We start from the raw sequence: 21,911 nt of genomic DNA, 5'->3' as shown, positions 1-21,911 counted from the left end.
GCTACGGACTGACTCAGACTCGACCCAGCATTGTTATTGACCAAACATTTAGCCGCTTCGCTTGGCGGCGTGTTGTTCGAGAATCCAGTTCGATTGTATGCCAAAGACACGCATGGCCTTGAAAAGCGCGTATCTACCTCGGCTGCAAAAGACCACGAAAACCAAAGCGAGTGTGTCTCCCAGATCTAGAATCGATATGCGGCCTTTGGATCTTTAGTCCAGGTGGAACCGATTTCATCGTTGAGGGCAAAAACGAAACCAGTCATGGTAGCTGGCGAAAAGTGTATGGATTCGATTTAGACATTACAGCAACGCATACTGGAAGTGTTTTACTTAATTGTGTAAGGTGGTGCCTGGGTAGTACCCAGGGATTCACCAACTCAGTAAACAAAATTGAATAAGTGCCTTTGCTTTTAAGATTTTTATATTTTTTCAATATCCTTGATCAATTTCACAGGTCTAGAAAAGAAAATGCTATTGCTGGAATTATATTTATAGATTTTAAACGCATGAACGCACTACAAGCTCGATTTTTTAGAGAGGCTAATATAATGTAGAGATCCGTCTTTTCACAGTACAGCTTTAGCAATTTAATCCCAATAAATTGGAGAAACTGGGTTTGTCAGAATACGCACAGCATATCGCATGGTAGCTAGCTAGGGAGATTATACGATTCAGCATATTTTCTGCTCAGGTGCCTATTTTTATTAGTATTACTATTATTTTAACTTATTTGTCAGCAATTGAGCTTATTTAAACTGAACTGATTTCGGGTCGGGTCCCATTAAACAATTATTGCAAAACCCAATAATTTAAAAAATTGCAATATTCATAAAAACTATTTAGAGGTTTCCTGGTGATTCTCGCGACACCGAGGCAGGCAATCCCGAAAACGGTCGTCGACAACGTTTCACACCAGAAAAATGGGACGAGGGGCTAACAGCGCTTGGTGACACCCTCCGCCATCGTATTCTTGCGCATACGAATGCGGACCAGGTGACGACACAGAATCTTGACGCGGCGGCTGAGCGTGTGCTCATTCATGTAGTCGGCGCGAGATTTGGCAGCCTTGAACATGAGACGCTCGATCTTGAGCGCGAGTTTGAAAGTCTTGGAGCGCCAGTCCGTATTTTCAGGGACATGGTTCAGCACGTCATGAGGCTGGTGGTTTCGCAGCATACGCTCAACTAGAACTACGTAGTTGGATCGCAGACGTCGCAGTTCCTCGTCGCCTTCTTCGCTACCGGCATTCGGGTTGGCGCAGGCGGTGGAAACCTGGGTAGGTAGCACCGCGGCATTGCTGGCGCTCCCGGCCACCAAGACAGGTGAACTATTGTTCAGCTGGAAGCGCTGGAATCCCGGGAGGCCCGGGCTGTTAAGCATGTTGGTGGAAGTCGTGATGGTTGTTTGTGGGGGTTGCCTTGCGTGGAAAGGTTTAAATTGGAAAGTGACTCGGTCGAGAAGAGCAAAAAAAATATGCGATCATTCCAAAAGGGTCTTTTTGGACGTCGCTATCACCAGGCTAGACATGCGGCCAACTCATATTTCGCGCGGCGGACACGCACCATACTGAGTATAAGTGAATCGTTCGCTGGAAGCGTGAGCACAGACGAGACGCCACCGTTTCGTGGCTCTGCGCCGGAGCGATCCCATTGGGTGCGACCGGGCGCTGCGATTGGCTAGCGCCCATTTAACGGGCTTAGGTTTATTTGACCACATAGAAATACGCTGTCGTCTGGTTGGCCTCTAATTTAGCTGCGAATTATATGTTTTATTTTTATTGATACCCAAGGCTTTAAAACCGAACAAGAACATACAATACGACTAGCTATAATAATGAACTTTGCTGTCGAGTGAACAGGCTACAGTATTATAGCTACATCAAAACTGCTGCATCGACACCGGCCGATTATACATGTACAGTTTTGTAGGATTACGTATCCTGCAAGGATTGCCAACGAAAGCACGCGAAGCAAATCCCCAAAGCTACTGAAAGCTGTAGTGCGACATAAGGCCGACTGTTTCGGGGAGGCAGCGACCGCCGCCGGCGGGCCCGGCTTTTGAGGATTTGAAAATCGCCTTAAAAGAAAACTTGTTCGGTACCGTGCAGCCTACTGCTAAAGTGCTGGGAAAGTGATGGAATTCCCAGCCAACTTTACTGCTGACGTCGCCCTGATAACACCGCACAGTATGAAATAGACCTCACTATATCTTCAGTTAAAAGTTGTTTTCCACTGCCGGTACAACATGTTCTAGTGGCCTTTTTATATCTGTACTTGTATCAGCTAATCCCAAAATGACGACCCTATTTATCGGTGAAATGCAGAGTGCCACTGTAAAATGCGCACGAGTTAACTTACAGGTGCAACCCGGCAGACTTTAGGCATCGAGTTATAACGTTATCTATTTTGCGAATCGATTTAAAAAAGCAGCTAGCCTTAGCTGTTTTTTTATTAGCTCTAACCCGACCAAATCAATGCACATTATACCCAAAATATTTATCTGTACACTGTCGCGCTAGGATGTCTTTTTATTAGTGATACATTTTAGAATTTGCCGTAGAGCTGTATGGGTGCCTTGCAATGTCTGCGCAGTAGTTTTCGTCTTGAAGTACTCTTAGCCTGTAAGACGAAATGGTAACTTCAACAGCTATGCCAAGCTCGACATCTGCCGGGTATTATAGTCAGCGGCTTGTACGTGCTAGTGGCGCTGCCGCATAAACGGAGAAATACTGCCCTTGCCATCCTTCGCGCTGTACTGCATTTTGTAAACTAGTCACATGGTACTCATGCTATTGCATATTTTTTTTAAATTGTTGCTGCCTTACGAAATGCACGGGACTGCTGAAGAAAAGCACTGGGATAGAGCAAAAACACGAGGACCCGACTCTGGGACCAAATCCGCTTCGATCGTTCGTGTCTTTGCGGCGATGCTTCAACGCACGTGCACGCGCCAGGTATTCCTTCATTTCTTCCTCTCTTTCGATAACCTCCGTTGCTGCCACGCGCTTCCGTGCTCGCAAAAAGTGTTACTCGGGCGCACCAGTCTCCATCTGCAGTACCCGACTGAAATCCAAATGCGATATTCAATCTCACAGAAGGCGACAGGTAAATGAAAGGGGTATAATGACCGCAGAGCACCATGCGTGATCTACATTGCGAAGATGCGCACGTGTTTCCCGGAACTTCCCATGCTGGAAGAAAGATTGCGACGTCCATGACGAGGAGCCAGCAGCGGCACCATCCACATCAGCTAACACCACGATTTGCAGCTCGATTGGTGCAGCAAGCTCCTTGTTTCTAATGCAGTGCTTTGTGTGAGTCGACAACCCGCTCATCGACATCGTTTTCGTCGGTTTATAAGATTTAAAAAGACTATACTTGTTATAATAAATTGCTCATGTAAGTTAAGACACGTTAGCGAGACAGCTTGACAAATTCCAAAACAGTTACTTCCATTGGTGGAAAACGGAAAAGATACAATTTATATTCGCCAATCGCAGCGCAACTAAAGTGCACCACCCAATCGGTCACACACTTCACGAGATGCTGGCGCTGCGACGTCCGCTCCATGAGGCATCCGCCTCCTATGCGACTCGCTCAGGCATCAGCCTCTCGCAGCAGCAGTCAAAGCCTCTTATCGTCCCTACTGCTCGCTGTTTCCAGTCTGTGGGGCTCAGCAGTGCGCTGTCCGACCGATTGGCCATTTTGGGACTTTCCACTCCCACTTCTGCCCAATACAAAGCCATTCCACGCATTCTATCGGGCGAGGACGTAGTGGTGGCCGCCGAGACAGGAGGTGGCAAGACGCTGTCCTTCTTGCTGCCTGTAGTGGAGCAGCTACGTCGGAACCTGCTGCCACCGAGCGAAATGCGCCTTCCAGCCGCTTTGGTGCTCACCACGTCACAGGAACTTGTGCGACAGCTGGCCGCTGTACTGCATCAGGTGGACCCGGAGCTTGCGCGGCTTGCCGTGAGCTTGTCCTCCTCAAGACAAACTCTGGGTCACGGCAGCCGCGCGTGTCCACTCGTCCTCGCCACACCCACCGCTCTACTGCGTGCCACTAAACCCAGAGACTTTGCCTTCACCCAGACAGTCGTAGTGGACGAGGCCGACATGTTGCTGAGCGGTGGCTTTGAGAAGGAGACCAAACAGATCCTCGCTACAATTCGCAACCAGCCACTGCTGCGTGCAGAGCTCAACAGTGTCAACGAGGAGCAAAAGGACCGAGAATTTGATGACAAAGACTATTCCAAGGACCAAACCCAGACCATTTTCAGTGCTGCGACCATCCCGGACTACGGCAAGCGATCAGTACGCCATTATATCGACTACAAGTTCCCGTCCGCCGTCTTTGCTATCACTGAGGTACGTCTTCACTGTGTTCCCTTTACGGAGGGAAACCAGCTAACACGACGTTAAAATAGGGTTTCCATCGGACGCTTCCGAAATTGACATTGCGCACGCATAACCTGCAAGAATTTATGACACGCGGCGGTGACTTCATGGACGAGCGACATGCTCGCTGCGACCTCTTGTACCAGATTTTAGCATCTGAAGAAGGTGGTAAAAAGACGCTGGTGTTCACTAACTCGATCGCCAGTGCCGACGAGCTCTTGGATTTCTTGGAGAATGACAAGGAAATGGCCAACTGTGCTCTGTTCCACAAAGAAGTGGCCCGTTCAGAACGGCAGAAGCTTCTAAAGCGACTCGACAGCGACGATGAGACCGACAAAGACCTCGTCGTCATCTGTACTGACATCGCAGCACGAGGCCTGGACACAACCAAAGTGGGTCACGTGGTGCAATTCGAGTTTGCCAGCGACGTGGTGAGCTACTTGCACCGCATTGGACGCACGGGACGTGCAGGCACAGCAGGGACCGTAACTAGCATCGAGTCGTCCGAGAACAGCCTCGTATTAGAGAAGATCCGCGAGGCTGGGGCGTCCACACTACAGAACGCCTTCAGTCGTAAGCGCAGTCTCCGAAAGAAGTTCAAGAAGGCGACTAATAGACCTCTGAATAGAGAATTGTAAGGTTATCTCGCTGTCTTTTTGCGTCCCCTCGCCGCGAAACTCCTGCTGCTTTGATCGCCTCTTCACCGAGCGCCCACAACCTTCAACGCACCCTCAAGAGCACGTCGCTTTCCTCGCACATGGCAGACACCAAGGAACTCAAGCTACGCAGAGTAATCGGGTACAATGGTACGTGTCTTGAGCGAAATGTTTTCTTTTTTTTCTTTTGATAAACTTGTGGAAACTAATGTGAAAAATTACGATAGGAACGTACCCGGATACGCTCATTTACACCACTGACGGCAAATACCTCGTCTACTCGCTCGGTCTGGCTGTTGTCGTCAAGGACATTAAACGCAACACGCAGTGCTTTCTACGAGGCCACACGGATGTGATCACGTGTTTGGCTGTCTCGAATGATGGGTCAAAGCTCGCTTCGGGACAGCAGAGCAAGAGTCGCGGGAACAAAGCTCCGATCATTGTATGGGACCTCGCAGAAGCCACCAAACGGCTTGCTGGGTCCGCGAACGGCGGTGAAGGTGATCGTGACGACAGCTTTGTGACGTTTCGTCTCGTGTTGCATATGGGCAAGGTGCAAGCCTTGACGTTCTCGGCCAGAGACAGCTTCCTCTTCACAGTGGGAGGCCAGGATGACAATGCACTGGTCTGCTGGAACATGGAGACCGGTGAACCCATTTGCGGCACCCCGTCCGGAGACGATTCGACGCTTACAGTCGCTGCGTTCAACCGCGAAGCCAACGACGAGCTCCTCGTTACCGGAGGGAATTACAATATCACAGTGTGGCGAGTAGAACTGAAACAACGCAAATTCCACGCGCTACGTGCCAATCTAGGGAACCTCAAACGTATCGTCACGTGTATCGGCGTGTCCCCGGACGACAAGGTGGCGTACTGCGGGACCAAGACAGGAGATTTACTTGAGATCTTACTCGACTGCGACTTGGCCAAACCTAACTGTATTTTCCCTCCCGTGGGGACTCTAAAGCCTCGGTACAGTCGTACAACCAAGGAACGTTTCAGTCAGGGCATCGTGACGCTTGTCGTTCACGATAATGAAGAGAATCGACGCTTTGTGTTGCTTGGTGCTGGTGATGGGAACCTTGCTGTGCTCAAGCTTGGGCCAGCTAACGCAGCCTCGGACGGATCGAAGACTAAGCCTATAGCTACGGCTTGTATGGAGAAACTGATGGGTGGCATCACAGCGCTAAGTGAGGGAAAACACGGCGACTTCTATGCGGGAACCAACCACTCCAACATGTACCAATTCCAGCTGGAGGAGCCTACTTCCACATGTAGTGGCTCGAACAATGCCGGTAGTCGCCCTACCAGTGCAAGTGGCAATAGCACTGGACTTTGCGTGAAACTGCGCTCTACCTGCCACTACAGCTGCATCAACGACGTCGTGTTCCCGACTTCAGCGTCCCGAAGTCCCACAGACAACTCGCACTTGTTCCTTACGTGTGCTAAGACTGATATTCGCATCTGGAACGCTCGACGTTGCCAGGAAATTCTACGCATACAGGTGCCGAATCTCGTGTGCAACTGCGTGGAGCTCACACGCGACGGTGGCCTCGTAGTGAGTGGCTGGGACGACGGCAAAGTGCGCGCTTTCTACCCTGAAAGTGGCAAGCTCAAATTCGTCATCCAGGACGCTCACAACGAGTCCGTGACAGCCATAGCAATGTGCACGCCGTCTGATTCCTCTTGCTCCTCCTCTGCTGAGTGGAGATTGCTTACTGGCGGTAAAGATGGACGTGTGCGTGTGTGGCGTATCACTCCGTCCCGACAGACAATGGAAGCGTCGCTGAAAGAGCACCGCGGCCCTGTGAATGCCATTCAAGTGACACAGGACTGCACCGCGTGTGTGAGCGCGTCCTCCGATGGCTCTTGTATCGTCTGGAACCTCGAGACTTTCGTGCGCACTCAGGCCATGTTTGCATCCACTGTGTTCCGTAGAGTGCTGTACCATCCGGACGAGAGCCAATTGCTCACTTGTGGCTCCGACAGACGCATCACGTACTTTGACGCGTACGACGGAGAAGCCATTCGATTCCTAGAGGAAGCCGCGGACCATGAGATGTTGGCAATGGACATTGAACACAGCGGGGCACTGTTTGCGACGGGCGGACGCGATGGAATGCTCCGACTCTGGCATTATGACAATGGAGAGACCGTTGCAATTGGCAGAGGTCATAGCGAGGCGATCAACGCTGTCAAGATCTCCCCTGATCGAAAGGAGATTGTCACTGTCGGCTCCGAAGGCGCCGTCATGATCTGGGAAATGGGAGATCTGCTCGAGCGAACGCGAGCGTGAACTTGTTCTTTTGCATTGGCAAGTTATTTTAAATATATTTTGCTTTTTTCTATCTGCTTTGCGTTTTTGTTTTTCAGGTTCCAGGTCAATGTTCCTGCTCGAAGGTAAGTTAGACACGCACTTTTCAAATGCGTTTCTTTAGCCTGCGCGGAAACTGAAATCTCCAACTACGCAGCACCAAGCAGAGATTTAGTGCTGCAATAGGTGGCGTCTGAACTGCGCGGTGTTCAATTTATTCGACGAATTGGAAAGCACTGTACATGCACTGTAGACAAGTGCTAGTATCCATCCTAAACTATCATATAAAGTAGTGTGAGTGGGGCTGCAGGGTGGGGGGAGGGGGTGTTCTCTTACTCACCTATGTGAGTCACCGAGCAAGAATTCTAGCTGGTAGCTTAGGCATGTACAGTAATTAGGCGTACCCTTGGGACATCCTTTAGGGCTCTCGACTGCACGACATTAAAATACTGCGAAGAGTGCTCGCGGCGTCGGCGAAGGCGCGAGCAGTGGTGCAAATCCAACTGAAACTCTTTTAGCTGCCTTTTTTGGGGATCCAAATCTGAAACCCTCCTTCTTCAAGTTTTAGTTGCTTTATTGAATACTACTTGACCAGGCTCTGACACTACGGTGAAACACCGTTGAGAGGCCGCTATGGGACTTGTGAGCCACAATGTGGCTGCTCGGGTCTTTGCTGCTGCTGCATGAGGGAGCTCAATCGAGCGTGCCTACAGAATATGAGACTGTGGACGAGAAATGCAGGATCAGCGCCATAGAATGCGATGCAGGTGCACTTGGTGACGAGCCATTGCAGTCAAGTACGGACCGTGCATTCACCTCTATAAATTGATACATAGGGCCAATTTGAAACACTGTTGAGCAAGAAAGAGGGGAAGGTTCCTTGCGACCTCTGTACTCACCCAATTGTGCTTTACACTCGAGTGAAGTGTAAAAGCACAATTGTTGTCTCAGCTCTTTCGAATGTATTATATCATCTACTACTATCTTGCTCGTAGCAACGCGCACGTTGCACGCGGCGCTCGCTTTTAACACGCCATCCCCATGAGCCAGTTCGCTAAGACACGCACACGGAACCATGCTGCGAGCCAAGCGCTGTTGAAGACGGCAGCCAATGAGAGAAAACCGCCGAGGTGTGCTAGAAACGCTGCCATCTTGGTACAGAGCGACGCGAATAGCTCAGCAAAGGAGAATGAGTTACTGCTCGTTTGACAGCGGCGGCTTGAACGCTGCTCCAACAGCAGCAGCCAGTCTGGACGGCATTCCCCAATTTCCCTACCTCCTAATAAGACGAATCCGAGCAGCTACAACGCCATCTGCCTATCAAAAATATGAGTTTCGCGCTGAACGTGACAGCATCGACGACACACAGCGACGCGCGCTATTTCGACGGTAGCTGGCTGGCTGTCGGCGAGAACCTGCGCACGCAGCGCTGGAAGAACGTGGTGAACATCGACCGCATGTTGCGAAGCCACCGCCCGCACGAAGTGCTCACTCACGTGGAGCAGAACTCCAACTGGTGCGCCAAGACGTTCACGCTGGCGCTCAAAGTGGAGCGCATAATCTTCGAGGCCGCAGCCTCACGAGAGAGCTACCTCAACGAGAATACGCTGCGCGCTCGCGTGACGCTGGTATCACGTCGACTCGTCGACCTGCCCAAGCGCAAGAATATGATCAAATTCGGCATCCGTTCGCCACGCCAGTTCATACGTCAGCGACATTGAAGCAAGAGTTACCCAGAAGTTATTTAGTTCACAATGTGAACTTCAACAGAGAAATGCTGAAAACTACTACTGGAGTCCAGAATCGAATCTGTTTAAGTTACTTTCAACCAAATTATAAATTTCTGAACAAAAAATAAATTATCAGTGATCGAAATCAATCATAAAATAGCAAACTGTTTCCTCTTGACTTGATCGTTTGAGTGTTAGGGTCTGTACACGTAGTACCGTTTTTTAAATAACTTACCTATCTTCGCTTTTCCATTGACATATCTTCGCAAGTAAAATTGTGCCCACAAAACAACTTCAACGTCAAGTCAAGGGCCAAGCGAAACGTTCACAGCCCCATTAGTAGGGACACCCTTTTGCTGGCAACGCAGACATCGCTCACCATCCGGTTTGCGCATGCGAATCATCTCGCACATCATGCACCGACGTGGAGGTGTTGCTTCTTTTGCCTTGGCCGGGGTGTCCTTAGTTGAGGTCGAGTTCTCGTCTGCTGTCGTTCCCACAACCTTCGCAGTGCCACCCGAAGGAACCGACGTCGCAGATGAATTCTCAGCGGCCAGTGAAGTGGAAGCCAAAACCACTTTCGGAGCAGGCGACGTTGAGTCTGTTTGAGTATCCGAACCTGCAGGTTGAGCAGCAGACTCGGACGCACTGAGTAGGACACTCGAGGAGTTAGATGCACTTGTCAACGGTCTTGGCGACCCTCCTGGAGTCACCGTGCCCTGTTCGCTCGCATCTACACAAGTAGCAAGAAAAGATGTCAGTATCAAGACCATGGCACCACTATCACAAAGCAAGCACGTACCGCTGATGCTCATTTCCTCATCCTGGTCGCTTCGTTCATTCGCTTCTGCCATCCCGTGGTTGTTGTTCGAGTCAGTCTCTGGTATGATAACTACAGCAGACTTCTCGGTATGCTCCACAGGGACAGGAGACGTCGATGGCTCGATTGAAGACACTGGCTGTCTAGTAGGAGCAGCCGACCCATCCCCGGACGGTTGCTCGGTTGGTTGTGGCACCGCCGATGGCTTTGAAGCGGCTCCATTAACTTGATCACTGGCTGGAGACGCGCGAACTCTGTTGCTCACAGTCGATTCGCGGCTTGAGCTCCTTTGCCTTCCTCTCGCATCTTGCCGCTCTGCACTAACAACACGTTCACGCTTGGGTTTCGCATCTCGAGTCGGACGCCGCCCCCCTCGCCCAATACTCAGTAGGAAATCCAGCGCACTGACCGTCGCCAATCGAAAGGCTTCTCGCTTCTCTTCGTGACTGCCACTGCCGATTTCCACCTTCCCAACCACGAAATTCCAGTGATGAAGTCGTGCACCGCAAAAATAATTGGCCTGTCTGGGCAGCGAGATGTAATTCCCCGGGTTTTTGAGGTCATTCCAGGCGCGAAGAAACGTGTAGCTCTCGTTCGCTTGGCTGCCGTAGATCCCTCTGTAGTGAGCGAGAGCCTTCTCCATTTCCTCGTAAAACCGCAGCCACGTCACCGCTTCGGCTCGTAAGCTCTTGATGGTCTCCATGTGCAACGTTACGGTAGAATTGCCCTGTAGCACAAGCCACTCGCGTCCTCGCACAGTCACCATGGCCTTCGTCCCATTAATTTTAACCTGAAGATCGAACGGTTTGCACAATCGCTCGATCCGCTCGACGTACTTGATGTACCAGTTCATCTTCCTCGGCTTCTTGGTCACGTTGAACACCGCTTCCAGCGCCTGTGGGAGTTTGTGGATAAATACAGACAGCAGACGCGGCAGGAAGTCTTCGTGGTACGAGAAACGTGGCGCGTCATCGTCCAAGTCGTCGAGATCGTTTTTCCTCCGGTCACTGGCAACACGCTCGACTTCATTCCGACGAGGACTCGGAGCACGTTGTGGCGGTGGAGGCTGCTCACGAGGGGGTTCTCTTCTGTACGGCTGCTCAGCTGGAGGTGGCTCTGGACTGAAGTGCGTGTCTGCCGAGTAGTCATAGTTGTTGCTGTCGAATGAAGACACCGCTTGCTGTCTTGGATAGCGATCCCGAGACTGCGAGTTGCGAGCTTCCCATGAAGATCTATCGCTGACCGATGGCTCGCTGCGATCTCGATACTCCGTCCGGTTGCCGTCGGTATCGTAGTATGGTCGTTGAGCTTCTGGATACGGTCGACGAGGTTCGGGACGAGGCTCTCTGTACGACTGTAACGGAGCACTATCACTGCGATGGTATCCAGGCGGAGCAGCGGGAGCCGATGGGAATCCAGTTGAGCGCTCCAGTGACGACGATCGCGATGGTTGGAAGTCCATTCGATCCCCTAGCGGCCGTCGGTCCGTATCACTCTTTCTGTTATTAAGATAAGTGGCAGCCGAGATCCGCCTTACTCCAGACGCCCCTGATGTCGATACATTTGACCGCGTCGTGTTGGCGCTAGATACAGAGGTCTTCTCCACAGGGGACGACACTGGTGTGGTGGCTCTTATAGGACGAGACACTGGCGGAGGCAACGACGGGGGTTGCGGAGGAAGCGGTGGCAGAGACGGCTGCGCTTGTGGCACAGCAGGGGCAGCATGTGCTGGCACCGTCGGCTGTGTCTGTACTGGTCTAGGTGGCGCACTTATAGCTGCGGGTGACGCGAACTTCGTCAGACTGGGGGCTCTTGCTTGTGGGTCCGAGGCTCTTAGCGTCTGTGTAGCGGATCGGTTTCCGTTTTGCACGTATCGCCCTCCACCCGCGACGCCAGCTGGATTGCCTACGCCCAGAGGCACCAACTCCACGTTCATGTTCCTGATCGCCTGTGCCGCAGTCTTCGGTCGAGCAGGTTTGGCTCTTGGTATTGTCCAATTTGAATCCGACGCCGCAGTACCACGAGACGACGACGCGGAGCGGGACAAGACGTCGTCCGCACTTACACGTCGATTTAATCGACGCTTTTTAGCCCTTAAACTGTCATTCCCAGTCTCCACGTCGCTTGTAGCTTCTGGCGGATGCCGTACGCGCGGATCTCGTGACTGTACCCGCTTTTTCCTGTCAGTTGCCGCCCCAGACTCGTCCATAGACGACACGGACGAGGCCACACTAAGAGATCTTCTCGGAGCAGCAGACGTAGCTTCCAGTTCATTGCTCTCGGCTTCCTTTTCTCTCGCTCTTTTCAGTTTCTTCTTGTGTCTCCTCTCTCTCTCGTCTTTCTCCTGTAGTTCTCGTTTCTTTTGCTTCTTCAGTTGTCTTTCCTTCAGTGTAGAGCTCTTTTCTTCGCTTAAATCCAATATTCTCGTCCCAGAGGCTGGAGATTCGCCCTTCTTCTTCCTGGGAATAGCGAATACTCCATTCTCTTTCTTCTCCTCTTTCTTCTTTCTCCTCTTGAGCACAAGAGACAATGGCCTCGTGTCCTCCTCGTCTTCTTCTGCTTGTGCATTAGCCAGACACTGGAGCTTAAGCGCTCGATAGCGTTGACACATGGGCTTCAGCTCGCAGTATCGGGCGTAGCGATTGGCCAGAAGTTGCCGACAAAAAGGGTTTCCGCACTCGTTACTCGGCTCATCCGCCTCGAAAGCCTCGTCCTCATGCTTGTGCTCCATTGCCGCCTCTCGCGACAGCATCAACCGACGCACATTCACGCCGCCAGCCGACACAGGCGCCGACTTGCGGGCCGACATGGCTGGATTCGGCGTGGGCGCCACGAAACGCGGAGCGGGGCGCCGACGAGCGCGCGCCATGCGTGATGATTATTGGTTGCCTTTTTGGAAGAGGTCACGGTACTTTATGGCGGCCGTCAGCGAAATTGCGGTACGCTAATTTGAAGGAAATTACGTAAAGACCCAAGTTCAAATCGCTTCAATCATACACTTTTCGTCAAAGATGAAGGGAAACCATGTTCAAATGCTGCAAACACACAAACATCTTGCTTATCCTCCTTGGAGCGTCCATCGGTGCATCTCTCTGCATGTTGGGGGGTCTTGAGTCGTCTCGCCATACTTGCGGCCAGTCTACAGATCAGCCATCTCGTCCGGACGCTCATTCGGGTTCACGAGACCAGGCACTGCCAGCTTGGCAGCCATGTCCTGCTTCTCCTGCAGCTGCGTCCGCGCCAGGTTTTCCTCCAGGAAGAGCTCGGCGTTGTCTTCACCAGCGAACTCCTTGATGTTGACAAGGAAGTCGCGCAGATGCTTCTTGAACGTCGGCAGGTCTCTCGACATGTCGAAGCAGCCGACCACGAACTCCACCACTTGAGCTCGCGACAAGTTCGGGAACGATGAGCCAATCAGGTTGGCCACGTAGTCCTTGAGGAAGGCCTATCGACGAACAGTACATTAGCACGACGTACTACAGGCCAGAAAGTTTTCAAGAAACATACCGAATTTGTCTGTCCAGGGGGCATCGCTGCTGCGTTGGGTGCCGATTCCCACAGAGGCACAGTCACGTGGTTGTTCTCCACGATAGAGAACATGTGACGCAAGATAGCAGCGTGCAGCTTGAAGCCGAACTTGTGCAGGCGGTCAGTCAGCACAGCCAGAATGTCCTGCAGTAGCAGCAGATAGAACGAGCGGTAGAACCCAGCAGCAATCTGGGGGTTCTCCTGGATGTTCAGTAGCAGGGCAAACAGCGTGGCGAGACCCTATATTTTCACACGAAACCATAGCAATAAGTATAATGTCCAAAAGCGTATGTGCATGAAAAGTACCGTACCGTGTCGGCAACGTTGCGCTCTGTGTGCTTGAAGGCCCAAATGATCGAGTCCACCACGAGCTTCTGGTGTTCCTGAGGAATACTAAACAGCGCCTCGAAGCAAAAGTCATTCACCGCCTGTAGCAGCTTGAAAAAGTTCACTCGGTGCTCCGGGAAGTCCTCAAAGTTCTTGGTAATCATCTGCAGCGTGCACTCGAACACCGCCTCGAGGATCATGGGCACTGTGGGCGCGATAATGTTTTTCAGCTTGTTGATACTCGTCGCCAGCAGACTCAACACCTCGGACTCCTTGGCACTGGGCGTGGTGTTCTGATAGTCCGAGAGGATCGTCTCCAGCAGCTTCGGCAGGAAGTGCGTAGCCACAAATTGCCGCGAAGAATCGTCGCCTGCCGTGTGCTCCACGAACGCGTCCATGAGACGCAAGCTCTCCTTCTTGGCGCTACGCAGTGACCGCACCTCCGACGTCTTGACTGCGATTTCTCCACGCTGCTCCACCATCGCCGCAATGCGCTGCGTGTAGGCCACGTACACGTTGAGCATGTCCTGGAAGATGTAGCCCATCTGCGAGTTAAAGCCGTTGGGTCCAATGGCCTTGCACACCTTGACATTGGTCCGGATAATCTTGACAATCTCCTTGATTCCCCGACTGTCGTAGAGGATGTCGACGGCCTGGGACGCCTGCGACATAATGGACTTCCAGGCCTCGTTTGGGAGGTTCATCAGACGACCCAGGAGCACTTCCTTCCGGCCAGCATCGTTCTCAGCCGCGAGCATGGACGCCACCGCCTCGTAGAACGTGTGCACTTGGTGGGTCTCCAGATCCGACACAATACGCGGCAGTTCTTCCAGCAATTCCTCGACAAACGGACGCGTCTCTCCACTCTGCAGCACCACAAACTTACGTCGGCACTTCTGGGAGATCTTGAGAAACGTGTCGCACGCCATATCCTGGACGCCAGGGTGCAGCTCGTGCATGAACTCGAAGAGCTTGTTGACGACCGTGCGCAGGAACTTCCAGTGCGCACGCAGGAAGCGCGGGTACTGGCCCACGACGTACATGATGTTGGAGGCGACCACAGCCTTGTTGTCCTTGCCGCGCTTCATCTCACACAGACCCAGCAGATCCTTGATCACGGTCACCAGGAAGCGCTTCTCGTTCTCTTCGCTCATGGCGCCCGAGATGGATCCGATAGCCCAGCACAGAGTGTTGAGGTTGTTCCACGACCACTCGGTGCCTTCGACTTGCGCTGTCAGCTTCTCCAGCATGATCGTCTCCGTGTCGTCATAGTTCAAGTGCGTCAAATACACCAGCGTCTCGTGCATCGTCTTGTACTGCGACAGCGCCTCCGTGTCTTTTGTCGTCTCGCGCACAATCTCTCCGTTCTCGTCCTCCACAATCAGCACTTCCGACGGCTTGACCATCTTCGAGATCATCACGTGACGCACACGGTTCATAACAGGCGACACCAACTGGCGACGACTACGCGACTGGTTCTGGAAGCCTGCAAGTGGGTTCATCTGGTTCTGGTCAACAGTGTACAGGTCGCGCGTGAAGAAATGCCAGTAGTCCAAGCAGATCTTGAAAATGCTGTCGTCATCCACCTCTGCGATGCACACGAGGTACGTGAACCCAGCCAGTAGAGCCTGATGAGCGTCGTCCCCGGGTGTAGCAATAGGGCGTTCAATCACCTGGATGTGGAAGCGGAAGAAGCTGGTGAAGAAGATACTTAGGCGCTGCACAAACACCTCGTCCTGCTCCCAGAAGGGCGTGAAGGAGCTGCCAGGAGGCAAAATCTTGCCCACCTCGTTCAGAACGCCCATGTACAGCTGCACGTAGACATTGCTGTACTGCTCCGGCACATCTCGCAGCTGCGCGATCTCGCTCAAGCAGCTGATCGTGTCGTTACGGAACACGTTCGTTGCCAGAAATTTTGTGACGAGAATTTTGATGAGGTCCGTCTCAAAGATGAACCCGAACGGGATCCAGCTCAGGAAGCGCAGCAGCGTCTGCAGCGTGATCTGGAGAAGCGGCACGTGGGTCGACTTGTTGAGCACGAACTCGCACAGCTGGAAGATCTGCGTGAACTCGTGGTTGAGACTCTCCTTGAGCGTTTTGGTCTTCTGCTCCGTCAGTTGGTCCTTGGAGAAATCAAACACTTCTTCACTCAGCAGCTTGAGGATCGTCATGTTGTTCTCGCACAAAATCTCCGACGTCTTGCTCGCGTTCACGATGTCCGTGATGAACGACGGCCAGTTCTGGGGCCACTCGTGCTTCAGTACTTGCACTAGTACCAGGTCCATCTTGTTCACAAACACCCGCTGACTGTGCAGGGTCGACTCATCCGACGACATCTGCATATCAAATATAATAAATCATTATAAGCTAAAAAAAAATTAAATAAAAAAAACAATGCGTACCGATAGCAGCTTGCCCACAATATAACTCTTGATGCCTTCACGTTGATCTTTAGGCAGGATCTTCCAGCGGTAACGGATTGCGTCCTCCAAGATCTGAAGTCTCACACTAAAATCAGCAAATGACCCCTCCATTCTGTCAAAACCTGTATGACTTCGCACCTGCAGTCCGAAAAACTTGGTCTGGATGCTACTGGACTGCTCCAAAATGTCCGAGGCACGCGTCCACGAGTCCTGGTGCTCTTGCAGCGCCACCATGATCTGGTTGGCCACGCGCTGGTGAGGGCTCTTGGGGTCGTTCATGCACTGCACCACCTGGTCCAACGCCGCCACGTCGAAAGGTTGCGAGAAATCCAGCAGCTTCTGGCCCACGGCTTCCATCTTGAATCTGTTTTTCTTTACTTGTTTCGCCCTGTTGCAACGCCTACATGCAGTAGTACAAATGTCCCAACATCAGTGACACTATCCTGGTTTCTAGACGCTGTAACAGCACTTCGGTCAGGCAGCACATCTTGGTGGACACAATTCGTGCTGCTGCAGCTATTTTTTATAATTCAATGCCGTGGTGACGGCAAAAAATGCTGATATTTCGTCAGTTCCGCACCTTGTTCAGTCAATTCGACGCTATCTCCTCTGTGACGAAGATCTGGACGCCGCTGTTTCACGCACACACGAAGATACTATAGGCGGAGAGATAAGGACGAAGTCGGCTATGTATTGACGTCTGGGGGACCAGTGAAGGGAGGCAACGTCACGCACCGAAGTTCCGCTCGAGGCTCACGCTTTGACTTGTGCGTTTGAACTTCTGGAAAGACAGTGAGCCAGAATCTTGATAGCTGAAGTACTACGATTGGTCAAAAATTGCTTTGAAACCGATTACGATTGGTCAGAAAGGAGAAAGCAATCTTCAGTCGAAATGGATGGCATCAGCAGGTTGGTGTATCGAAACCCAGCCCCGTCAAACTCGGTTTTGCAATCTTGAGCATAAACCGTTTCCTTTAGCAGTCGCACGCCCGCATCGCCGCGTCCTCGCCTGCCCTCTTCGGCCATAGCGCAGCCCTTACGCGCCACACGGCCACAAATACTACAGCATCTCATCCGCAATAAACAGAGCCATCTATCTGCGCTATAATCATCTACAAACTCGTACAACTCGTCGCGTAATCCTAATTAAACTAAAAATCAAATTTAGTCCAGAAAATGCGGTCTCCATCAAATACGACCGAATTGCGCTCTCCGCCACGGGTGGAAGGTGTCGTGGCGGTCACCAATCAGCAAGAAGAAGAAGAACACAACACTCAGCCAAATGTCACCCTACAGCTCGCGCACGACAAGGCCGAGAGCGACGCAGAGCAGGACGTACAGGTTGGAGCGCATCGACCTGTCCCAACGAGACCTGCGCCAAATGAACTAGGAGCTGAACCGAGGACTAAGCAGATGTGGCGCGCTGGAAGTCGCCAGCAGCTGCTTGAGCGAACTCGCAACAGAATTCGACGCTCCAGTCTACAGCAGCCTATAGACTGTGAGTTGTCGTGTCTGTTTTTGGTATTGGTGCAGTAAATGAGTAGCTTATAAGAGATGTGAATGTTGTGTTCTAAAGCTGGAGGTGGTGACATGATACCTACAGCTCCAGGTGCTAGTGGAGACTTCGCGGGGGAGATCGAGAGTGAAGCTGCTGAGATTCGAACGCTAATTGCACGGACGGCTGAGCTTTGGTCGGCTGTAGATAGAGCTGAACAAGCAGAGGATATTCCACCAATGCGGAGTTTCTCAGCCTCCGCCTTACATCCGTCGCTCCCTGCTCCGTATGAGTGTGCGGAGGAGGACGATAGCACACTAAGTAGTGACAACGAGGAGTACGAAGGCGATGAGGGTACCGAGGAAGAGAACGCTTCGCTTCAGCAAGTTGGAGACAATTCCATCGCTAACGAAGCTGGTACGGAGTCATTAAGGCCCCCAAGTTTCGATAATGACCCCGGGAATGAAGACACAGACGAAGAACGAGGTTTCCAGCTGGAGCAAGGCGAGATTATGGACCCGTCGAACCGCGCTATCAACGCTGCAAAAGCTCGCGCCATCAAGAACGCCATGCTGGGGAACCTGATCCGGTTAGGTTTCCGCGAGAACATCACGCGTGCAGCCTTGGAAGCAGGCGCTCTGGAGATCGACCATTACGACTCGGACTGTGAACTGGCCTACGTCGACATCTTCATGTCCCTCGTGAAGATGGTGGCCGACGCTCATGTAGACGTCATGAACGAGAGGGAAGACCTCGGACCCGACTGGGCAGTGAGCGAAGCCTACAGCGTGGAGCAACGTTCGTTCCTTCCCTTCAAGTGGCCAGTGTTTGACATGGCGCAGTTCGAGTTTGGGAACGCGCGTCCGGGGACGTGTTTCAACAGCGTCTGTGTGCTGACCAATCTGCCCAAAGTGTCGATGGATCGGACGGAGGAGCTGATGGAAATCTTGTCGTGCCACTTGTTCTGCATGGTCGGAGACCCCATCCAATTGGTGATCCCGTCGGCTAGCTCGTCAGGACGTACAAAAGGCCACGCGTTTCTCGAGTTCGACGACCCAGAGATGGCCAGGAGATGCGCGTTGGCAGTTGATGGACTCACGTGGGGGAGAGGTCCGTTTGGGAGGATCCGAGGCAACTTGTTTCGTCAGTATCAAGTCAAATCTCCTGCGGAAGGGCAGCGTCGAGCACATAACTATCCAAGCGACGACGGAGCTTCATTTCCTCAGTCGTTTGCAGACAGAAGTCGGATCATCGAGCGCTTCCGACCTCGACAGGACGTGGCTCAACAACAGACTCTCTTGAGTGACAGCGAAGAAGACAGCAGCGACGGAGAGTGGGGCGCTAGTCGTCCGCTGGAGTACGCGCAGCTCAATTCCTCGCCGCTACTGGATCTATCTGCCGGAAGTGTGGAAATGAGAGAGCAGTTCGAACCTGTGCGGCATCAAGGCATCTCAATGCAGCTTGGCTGGGACAATGGAGCGCTGGGTGACGAGTATTCAAGCGAAGATGACGAGAATGACGCCAGTTTCGATAGCACTAGCGCTCTTGAGCTACAGGCCCCCGACGAAGAGAAGCTGCTGGACCACTCACTTTTCGACGAGCTCGTTCACGACGACAGTTTCATTGACTCGCGGTGTTCAGCTACACGAGTCTCCGTGTCCTCTGGCGAAGCACAAGCGTCGTCGACTGTGACTTCGACCGCGTCGGCTGCTGCACGTGACGCTCTCACTGAATCCGGTCACTGGACTGAACACGAAGGTGACGACGGCGCTGAGAAACCGTGGCGACGATACTGCGAAGACCTGATCGTTCGCAATCGAGAGATGCAGGAGCAAGTGGCGTTCGCACGTCGTCGCATCCTCCAGCTGAGCCACAACAACCAGAAGCTGCACTTGCTGATTGACCGAGTCGAACGAGACCGCGACGGGTTGCTGTTCGAGAACGACTCGCTGCAGACGCAGCTGCACGGCTTCGAAAACCACGCGCAGCACCACGACTCTCTCATGCAGGAGGTGGCCACATTACGCAACCGTCTGAAGCACAAGGAGCACACGGTCGACCTGAGGACTCTGGATCCTCATCAACAAGTCCAGGCGGCTTACACTGTTGCGAGTCGCTCGCAAGCTTCGCACTCCTTTCGTAGCGTTCGATCGGCGCTCACTCTCGCGTCCGCCACGACTCTCACACACTGCTCGATGGACGAGTTGAAGGAGTGGGAGCATCTGCTCGAAACCACGTTGAGTCACGTCCGCTCTGCGAAGGAGGATAAGGCGCTGGAGATGCAGAAGAAACTGGACCGCCAAGTGGAGGAGCAGAACGAACTCAAGCTCTGCGTGATCTGTCTGTCGAACGAGAAGACCATTCTGTGTCTGCCATGCCGTCACTTGTGTCTCTGTGAGGCCTGCTCCCGTCGTGAAGAGGTGGCCAAGTGTCCGATCTGCCGTCTCGAGATTGACGAGATGCTAGCGGTCTACTCGTAACCAGGTTATCAGGATCTCGTTTTATGAGTCCGCAATAAATTATCCGGTGATGTTTTAGACAATCGTATTAAGATCTGTTTAGTTGATATTATTGACCTACTACATGTATCCCGGTAGTAGGTTTTATTACCTTCGGGATAATTATTCCAAAACCCCCGAATTCCTATGTGCTTAAATTGATCTTCTTTAATATCGTAAATCTGGGTTTAATTTAGACTACATGTACAGAAATCTGCCTGAATAAGGAGCGCCTGATATAAATTAAGAAAGAGATTGCATAAGCTGACAATGCCTCGCTAAAAACAGACTCTGATATCGGATCATGTCCATGTATTGAATTAAGCTAGGATAAATTGAAGATTCGACTTTTGAATGAGACCAGAGATTCCAGCAGTGCTGAATCGTGGAAGCGCTAGCTTTAGACCATGCAGCCTCGCACCAGAGCAGTGCAGCTAACTGGTCGACGTTGTACGGGTTGTCGAGGCCTTCGCCTAGGCGATCCAATGCGAACATCATTTTTTGCGATAAGATGTGCGTTGAATGCAATTGATGATCCCCTGATCCAGTTGCTGGATCTTGGCGGTGGTGTTCGGGGGTAGCTTCTTAACACGGATGTTGCCTTCTCGGACCAGGTGAGGCGGAGACGATTGGAGGACATGGGGTGCTGAGGACGCAGTCGGCTAGTGAGCTTGAATGTAAATGTAGGAATGAAGTTCGGCTCGCAGGGCTTGAAGCGAAGGAGGATCACCTACTGCGCGCCATTTTTTGAATTGAAATCAGTCAGTGCCTGGATTGTTTTGTCAGTACCTTGCCCATCACTTTCCCATCTCCCTAAATCTTTCCCGACTATAAAACTTGCGAGGTTATTAGTTGAAACCCCGTTCCTTATTCAGGCAGATTTCTGTATTCGCCACAGAATGCTGAGTTCCGAGTAAGCCGTACAATTATTTCTACAAGAAACTGAGCATACTTATCATACTTAAAAAAGATTACTCTAGTGATCTTGACACAGTCTCTTTATTATTGTAGGACTAGCCGAGTGCCGCCGCTACGCGGCGGTAGTTTAGGTTTAGCTCTACTTGTTTTGGCCTTCCCGGCGCCGCTACGCTTCGGCGGGATAAAAATTAATAAGACGCTAAGCCTCGATATTTTTAATTTAATGAATTCGGGTCAGCTAAAGATAGTTTTTCTAATGATCTTGCATCATGATTCTTACTACAACCTCTTTATTATTGTTGGCTATCACTTTAATCTTCATCTTCCACCCAAAACTACCTGCACTTTAAAAATTATTTATACAAACGCTACACAATATGTTTTGCTTAGCGTCGTGCTTATACGACGGGCCGTTTCTAAGCCATGATACTTAGCTCACACTAACGTCAAAGATAGTAATGGCGTGTCCAATTTGCACTACTTACTCGCTTGTACTGCATGTTTAATCTTGTAAGTAGCTAAAGATTGATCACTTCCCATACCAAACTCAATGAAAGCTAAAAAAATATTCAATTTTGTCCATTTTAATACATTTAGTGCTCTTTGTGTGCCGATTCAGAATGACGTAGCTCGTTACCCTCGAGGGCTGACTTAATAGCTACAGCTATTGCCCTGTTGACTGTCGTGGTAGCAGGGGGCAAGCTACTTGTGTCCCTATGGGTGCCTTCCAAAACCTGTATAAAACGGTTTTATCACAAAGCCCTTTAATCACACTTTTATCACGGTGATGCGTTTTTATACCGGT

At 51.7% G+C, this 21,911-nt stretch overlaps 7 protein-coding genes across 7 annotated transcripts; 4 read left to right on the top strand and 3 right to left on the bottom strand.

The window, feature by feature from the left end:
- Positions 1 to 936: 936 nt before the first annotated feature.
- Positions 937 to 1,414, bottom strand: PITG_00792 (uncharacterized protein; the record flags this gene model as incomplete). The annotated part of the gene is made up of 1 exon (XM_002909309.1): positions 937 to 1,414. The coding sequence occupies one exon, from the start codon at positions 1,381 to 1,383 to the stop codon at positions 937 to 939; it is 447 nt and encodes a 148-aa protein (XP_002909355.1).
- Positions 1,415 to 3,545: 2,131 nt separating this feature from the next.
- Positions 3,546 to 5,035, top strand: PITG_00791 (DEAD/DEAH box RNA helicase, putative; the record flags this gene model as incomplete). The annotated part of the gene is made up of 2 exons (XM_002909308.1): positions 3,546 to 4,367; positions 4,427 to 5,035. 2 exons carry the CDS (start codon positions 3,546 to 3,548, stop codon positions 5,033 to 5,035), a joined length of 1,431 nt encoding a protein of 476 aa, XP_002909354.1.
- Positions 5,036 to 5,154: 119 nt separating this feature from the next.
- On the top strand, positions 5,155 to 7,349 carry PITG_00790 (uncharacterized protein; the record flags this gene model as incomplete). Its single annotated transcript, XM_002909307.1, has 2 exons — positions 5,155 to 5,203; positions 5,281 to 7,349. The coding sequence occupies 2 exons, from the start codon at positions 5,155 to 5,157 to the stop codon at positions 7,347 to 7,349; spliced, it is 2,118 nt and encodes a 705-aa protein (XP_002909353.1).
- Positions 7,350 to 8,695: 1,346 nt separating this feature from the next.
- On the top strand, positions 8,696 to 9,088 carry PITG_00789 (uncharacterized protein; the record flags this gene model as incomplete). The annotated part of the gene is made up of 1 exon (XM_002909306.1): positions 8,696 to 9,088. The coding sequence occupies one exon, from the start codon at positions 8,696 to 8,698 to the stop codon at positions 9,086 to 9,088; it is 393 nt and encodes a 130-aa protein (XP_002909352.1).
- A 1,090-nt stretch (positions 9,089 to 10,178) lies between these two features.
- PITG_00788 (uncharacterized protein) lies at positions 10,179 to 10,560 on the bottom strand (the record flags this gene model as incomplete). Its single annotated transcript, XM_002909305.1, has 2 exons — positions 10,179 to 10,210; positions 10,254 to 10,560. The coding sequence occupies 2 exons, from the start codon at positions 10,558 to 10,560 to the stop codon at positions 10,179 to 10,181; spliced, it is 339 nt and encodes a 112-aa protein (XP_002909351.1).
- A 2,496-nt stretch (positions 10,561 to 13,056) lies between these two features.
- PITG_00787 (CRM1 C terminal Exportin 1-like protein) lies at positions 13,057 to 16,552 on the bottom strand (the record flags this gene model as incomplete). Its single annotated transcript, XM_002909304.1, has 5 exons — positions 13,057 to 13,362; positions 13,425 to 13,685; positions 13,757 to 16,108; positions 16,175 to 16,267; positions 16,334 to 16,552. The coding sequence occupies 5 exons, from the start codon at positions 16,550 to 16,552 to the stop codon at positions 13,057 to 13,059; spliced, it is 3,231 nt and encodes a 1,076-aa protein (XP_002909350.1).
- A 1,233-nt stretch (positions 16,553 to 17,785) lies between these two features.
- On the top strand, positions 17,786 to 20,170 carry PITG_00786 (uncharacterized protein; the record flags this gene model as incomplete). Its single annotated transcript, XM_002909303.1, has 1 exon — positions 17,786 to 20,170. One exon carries the CDS (start codon positions 17,786 to 17,788, stop codon positions 20,168 to 20,170), a length of 2,385 nt encoding a protein of 794 aa, XP_002909349.1.
- Positions 20,171 to 21,911: the final 1,741 nt, after the last annotated feature.

The sequence above is a fragment of the Phytophthora infestans genome, genomic scaffold (assembly GCF_000142945.1).
Source record: "Phytophthora infestans T30-4 supercont1.1 genomic scaffold, whole genome shotgun sequence".
NCBI classification, from domain to species: domain Eukaryota; phylum Oomycota; class Peronosporomycetes; order Peronosporales; family Peronosporaceae; genus Phytophthora; species Phytophthora infestans.
The sequence above is the reverse complement of the archived record's forward strand: the minus strand, read 5'-3'. Positions and strand labels throughout refer to the sequence as shown.